We start from the raw sequence: 6152 nt of genomic DNA, 5'->3' as shown, positions 1-6152 counted from the left end.
GACCTTTTGTCCTACTACAATATTTCAAAATGAGTACGTTTTTTCCGTCTAAAAAGGGTGTTAGAATAATTCAGTAAATGATTACAATTTGATTCTCAGCCAATACTTTACTCACCTTTTTCTTCTATTTTATCAATTTCCCCCTTCTCTCTTTTACTTTATAAATACTATCTCAATAAAATCCGTGTCATCCACTGATTCGAATATTTTTGATGGGCTACGCCAATAATATATGGTGAGATAGGGTATCTTGATTTTGGAAAACAACATTTGTAGTATGTATTTTGATTTCTTTAGTAAAAATTAAAAATGTTAATTATATTATTATTTATATAAAGTATACCTTAGTGGAGTATGACATATTTACATAAAGTATACCATAGTATGACATATTTTTTTACGCACGTGCAGCATTAGTATTTGTCTTAAATGTCGTAAAAGACTAGTGCATAGATTGATTAGGTCGACAAATTATGCGTATTGGATCGTTATCGGATAAACTCAATATCAACCATGCCCAATAAGTCAATCTCTAATCCAACCTAAAATCACCGGGATTCTTACCAGCAAATAATAAATATCACTAAATAGTTAGATTTGCTTAATGGATTTACCTACTGTACATATGGGGAATATGATCAAATGCAAACCCTTAATACTGCACAAACTACAAACTTTGATTTGGATCGTTAAAAAATGTCAATACAGTGTCAACGGTTGATATTGTGTTGACATTTTCTGTTACTACTATTTTATTATCTGTTGATATTTTTAATGGTCCAGATCATAATTTGGAGTTTGTACAATATACTTATAAATTTGCATTATATCACTATCCATATGGACTATCTAATCATGTCTGGATAAACTTCAGTTTCTTGTAGTGGAGGTATTTGTTGAGAATTAAAACATGATGGTATACCTGCATATCCAACAACTTGGCCTTGGATTCAATTTAGGTGCAGCATGATTTATTTTCTCATGCAAAAATTTACACGTGCTATGCATTTCCTCCATAATGGCTAGAAGAGAGTAGCTGGGGATGTTATGCCTAAAGTCTATCCTTTACGACATCATAATTAATGCAACATTTTATACAGTAGGTACATACGATCATCACGCGTCAACAACTTTTAAAAAGATAACTAATTTACTTCACTAAAATAAGCTTGCATGTAATTAATCAAGAATTTTTTGATAACATAAAATTTCATTTGTGAATAAAATGTACTAATGTGTTTCAAGTTCGAATTGAGTTTATTCTTTTATTAGGAGTAGTGTATTGTATTACTCATACGTGATATCTAAGCTATTGAAATTTATTAGGAATTTCAAAAAGAAGAACTTGGTTATCTGTATCTCTCATCTATATAAATGGATTGAAGTGCGAAGGCATCCTACGTGTACGCTTCTTATTAGTGAAACAAGATCCGGTCGTGGCCCACAACGTGACACATTTATCCTGTCCGAAGATAGTACTGAGTAAAGCAGAAAGTGGGCCAGTGTGACAAAGGAGAGTGTGACGTGGCAGTAATCCATCCATGTTTTAGTTTGGAAAACGGAATGAATTGTGAACCACTTGTTTGAGTGGTAAGAAATGAACGAGCTTTTATATAAGCCACAGCACACATGATTTGACCCAGATTTCTGTTTTTCTGTCCGCTGCCAAACACTCCTTTAATTATTGGTGACGAGAAAATTTATTAATTTCCCTTTTTAATCCTCTTAATCATTACACCAACAAATTAGGTGCTACTACATATTTTCATGTTATTCAATGTACTTAAATTTAAATGTTTTTTTTTTTTTTTTTTTTTTGCAATATACTACTCCCTCCGTCCCAAGGTCTTAGACCAACTTTTCCTTTTGAGATGTCCCAACATATTAGACTCATTTCATTTTTTAGCAAAAAGCATCTATCTTATTTTATTCTCCACCTACTTTTTTCTCTCTTCTCTCCCCTATTTTTTCCATCTTTCATACTTTACTCTCTCCACTTTAACTATTTAAATATCAATTCCTTAAATCATGTGCCCAAAAGAAGTGAGTCTAATACTTCGAGACGGAGGGAGTACTACATTTGCTGATAGTACATCATGTTACCAAACCAAATTCACACTATCAGTGCTAAAACAACAAAGCTTAAAAGTTAAAATTCAAATTTCACTACTCTCCTAAATCAAAACGAATACTCATATCTAATTTACACAGACAAGCTTTTGCAAGGATGCTGTTCTCGATAATTAAAATCAGAATACACCAAGTTGAGAGAATAAAAGAAATTAAAAAATGAAGAATATTCAGTAACAGTTTGTTTAATTTCTAATCGTCTTGTTACTTGTGTTTTGTTGGATATTTAAATTTAAAATGCACACTTACACGTGAAACCCTCAAACCTTGATTACTTTTTTATAGATTTTCTTTAGATTTCCTGTAGTTTAATATCAAAGTTGGGTTTGAGAATAACAAAATTCTAATAAAATTTAATAGATCCCACAAAAATGAAAATATATAGTGAAGTTCATGAATCTAATTTAGAGATATAAAAGGGAATCTACATGGCAGAGTGGATAAGAGAATATATCATTTGGAACTTGAAAACTACATTTAAAAGTTGTAAAAGTACATAAGTAAAAAAAGGCAATTATTTGCATGGGAAAAACAGCTTAGATTTATTACAAGATAAATCAAGGTCTTTATATATACAGCACATTTATTCAACTAAACTTGACATCTCCAACTCTCCTTTTCTCCTTCACTCATTCATGGCCAACAGATTCTCTCTTGCAATGGAAAGAACTGGCCAATGGTACTTTTTCTCTTTCCAAATTCCATTTATATTTCAATTTTTTTTTGTATGATTCATTAATTCTTGCTTTTGATTTATTTAGGGTTTTCTCTCAAGAAATCTCAACTGATATAATCGTGGAAGTTGGAGAAGCCAATTTCTCCCTTCACAAGGTAAGCATTTGGCGTAGCACCATACTTTTTTCTATTAATTTTTTTGAAATTTAGTGTAAGTTCATAAAAAAAATTACATTAAAATAAAATTTAGAAATATCAGTCCCTAACGATAATATTTGTGCAGTTCATGCTGGTGGCGAAGAGCAATCATATAAGGAAGCTGATTTTGGAATCGAAGGAGACGGATTTGACGAGGATTAATCTGTCTGACATTCCCGGAGGGCCGGAGATCTTTGAGAAGGCGGCCAAGTTCTGCTACGGCGTCAACTTCGAGATCACGGTGGACAACGTCGCCGCCCTTCGTTGCGCCGCCGAGTATCTCCAGATGACCGACAAATACTGCGACGGCAATCTCGCCGGAAGAACCGATGATTTCTTGTCTCAGGTGGCGCTCACCACCCTCTCCGGCGCCCTCGTCGTACTCAAGTCGTGCGAGGATCTCCTCCCCATCGCTGCTGATCTCGGGATCGTGCAACGCTGCGTCGAGATCACCGCCGCAAAGGTTAGACTGCCAGAAAAATACTCCGTATAAAGTTTAGTCAAATTTTGGTCAATTTTGCAACTTTCAGAAATTGTCGATTATTATATCATAACTTTGATAATTTTTCTTAATTGTTCCATGAAGAAAATTTCCAGAATGCTATTGGTCTGAATTTACTGACGTGACTCGTAAATGTATAAAATTAAAGACCGATTAACTAAGTGTATTACACAAAATCATTTAAGTAAAGGACATGTTGTCCACATAGTAGTAGTATTTTCTTTTTGCTATTTTGCCATTTTCATCCGGTCTCCCTTAGAAGTCTCATTTCAATTTTTTAATTTTTAGCATCGTGAACCCCATATTATAATAAAATCAACACATAAAGTATGATCGATGTTTCACCAAATTTTTCTCCCATTCATTTACAAAATAAAACAAATTTTTAAAACTTGTACTCCCTCTCGTCCCATTGAAGATGATGATCCACTTTCCTTTTTAGTTTGTCCCAATCAAGATGACCCATTGCTTAAAATGGAAACCCCTTTATCTCTACTTTATTTTCTCTCTCTTATTTTACTCTCTCCATTTAACAAACAAAATAAAGTTGCATAAAATCCCGTGCCGGCTCAGAAAGGGGTCATCTTCCTTGGGACGGAGGGAGTACCGATTAGGAATGGGACTTCTAATGGGTAGGAGGGACTAGGGAGTACATCATAATTTCCCTCAAATACGAGATTTCTAAAAGGTTTATTTATTATGGAGCAGGCTTGCGTGGAGGCGAATTTCCCGAGCCGTTCGCCGCCAAATTGGTGGACGGAGGAGCTGACGATCTTGGACATAGCCTTCTTCGAGAGGATCATTGCATCAATGAAAGGAAGAGGCGCAAAGGGACTAACTCTAGCCAGCGCGATCATAACCTACACAGAGCGAACGCTGCGCGATCACTCTGGCAAGGGCACCCGGTCGCTGGACTCCAGCGACCCAGACGTCCGCCTCCAGCAGCGCGACATCCTCGAGTCCATCGTGGCCCTCCTCCCACCAGAGAAATCGGCCTTTCCAATACACTTCTTGTGCTGTCTGCTTCGGACAGCCATTTTCCTGAGAGCCGACAGCCGGTGCAAGAGTGAGCTGGAGAAGAGGATTTCTATGATTCTTGAGCACGTGACCCTTGATGATTTGCTGGTTTTGTCGTTCACCGTTGATGGCGCGAGGCTGTTTGATCTTGAGAGTGTGAGGAAGGTCATATCTGGATTTGTGGAGAGGGAGAAGAATGTGGCGATTTTCAATGCAGGGGAGGTTTGCTCCACAGCTATGTATAGAGTTGGGAAGACTATTGATGCTTATCTTGGGGAGATAGCCACCTATGCTGATTTAACCATTTCCAAGTTCAATGGGATTGCCAATTTGGTGCCTAAGGCCGCTAGGAAGGTCGATGACGATCTTTATCGCGCTATTGATATCTATCTCAAGGTATGTAACATAGACAATCATTCTTGATTCTATTTGCTATGCATCACCTGTCGTGTGTTTAAGTCGTCTGAACTGTCATAGGTGCACCTTTGTTTTATTTTAAATTTTGCCTTATTTAAGGATGAAGTGTTGTCTATGATGGTCTAGGCGCACCCGAATCTAGATGAGATCGAGCGGGAAAAGGTGTGCAGTGTGATGGACCCGCTAAAGCTATCGTATGATGCTAGGGTTCACGCTTCCCAAAATAAGCGGCTCCCGGTGCAAATAGTCCTCCACGCGCTATACTACGACCAGCTCAAGTTGAGAAGTGGAGGGGATGATCACCAGGATGCAGATGCAGTCACGATGAGGAAGCAAGTGCAAGCCGACACGTCCCTCGTGAAGGAGAACGAGGAGCTGAGGACGGAGTTGTTGAAGATGAAAATGTACATTCAAGACATCAAAAAAGGGCAGGGCACATCGTCGAAATCGAGCGGGAAAAAGCCTACATTCTTCTCATCCATGTCCAAGACTTTGGGGAAATTGAATCCGTTCAAGAATGGATCCAAAGACACGTTGAATATTGATGATGGAATGCCGGATTTGACAAAACCTAGAAGGAGACGATTCTCCATTTCCTAAGTTTTGTGATTGTATTTTTTTTAGTTATATTGGTGTGATTGATTAATCTTGTAAAGAGTTTGATGTTTATGTTTGTTTTAGTTTTATGATAAACTATTGTGATGCGTGGTTTGACCATCTTCGTGTTTTTTATATTATGAAAATTCAGTGTATATATTGTGCATAGATCGCAGTGTAAATATTTTGGATCTTTGTTTGTTACTATCGATTGAAAATTATAATAGTGTAGGTTCTTAATTTTGTAATTTTGTTATATTTCATATACACATTCGTATAGAATGATATAAATTATAATCCATTTGATGTAATCGGTAACAACAAAGTGTTCAAGATTATGATTATTGATAGGTAAGTGGTTGATGCGATGTTCAAATGTTCATCCTCAATCGATTGCACTAGGTGAGAATAAAACGAAATTGTTGTGGGAAATTAACAAGGTCACAAAGATGGATTAGATAAGATGAATTGGACCAATAATACTAAGAAAGTAATCCTAGCAGAAGACGAAACCTATTTTCTTCTACACGCGTTTCCTATATTTGGAAACGCCAATGACCACAGCCACATAATTAAATGGACATAATTTTTTGTTTGTATTAATTCATGATAAATA

The 6152-nt window shown here is 36.4% G+C and overlaps 1 protein-coding gene across 1 annotated transcript; it reads left to right on the top strand.

The window, feature by feature from the left end:
- Window positions 1-2667: 2667 nt before the first annotated feature.
- Window positions 2668-5691, top strand: LOC125204406 (root phototropism protein 2-like). Its single transcript, XM_048103425.2, has 5 exons — window positions 2668-2809; window positions 2892-2961; window positions 3089-3466; window positions 4214-4918; window positions 5066-5691. The coding sequence occupies exons 1-5, from the start codon at window positions 2766-2768 to the stop codon at window positions 5537-5539; spliced, it is 1671 nt and encodes a 556-aa protein (XP_047959382.1). The 5' UTR covers window positions 2668-2765; the 3' UTR covers window positions 5540-5691.
- Window positions 5692-6152: the final 461 nt, after the last annotated feature.

This window comes from Salvia hispanica, chromosome 2, assembly GCF_029641045.1.
Source record: "Salvia hispanica isolate PSC_SH4W2 chromosome 2, Shi_PSC_v1, whole genome shotgun sequence".
In the NCBI taxonomy this organism is placed as follows: Eukaryota; Viridiplantae; Streptophyta; class Magnoliopsida; order Lamiales; family Lamiaceae; genus Salvia; species Salvia hispanica.
Note: the sequence above shows the minus strand (reverse complement) of the source record. Positions and strands in the feature narration are given on the sequence as shown.

What these genes read in the sequence shown, in the direction of transcription:
- LOC125204406 (XM_048103425.2), top strand. Translation starts at nt 2,766, where the DNA reads ATGGCCAACAGATTCTCTCTTGCAATGGAAAGAACTGGCCAATG. An exon ending in TCGAGATCACCGCCGCAAAG is followed by an intron (nt 3,467 to 4,213) that starts GTTAGACTGCCA and finishes ATTATGGAGCAG; the next exon opens with GCTTGCGTGGAGGCGAATTT. An exon ending in CTATTGATATCTATCTCAAG is followed by an intron (nt 4,919 to 5,065) that starts GTATGTAACATA and finishes ATGATGGTCTAG; the next exon opens with GCGCACCCGAATCTAGATGA.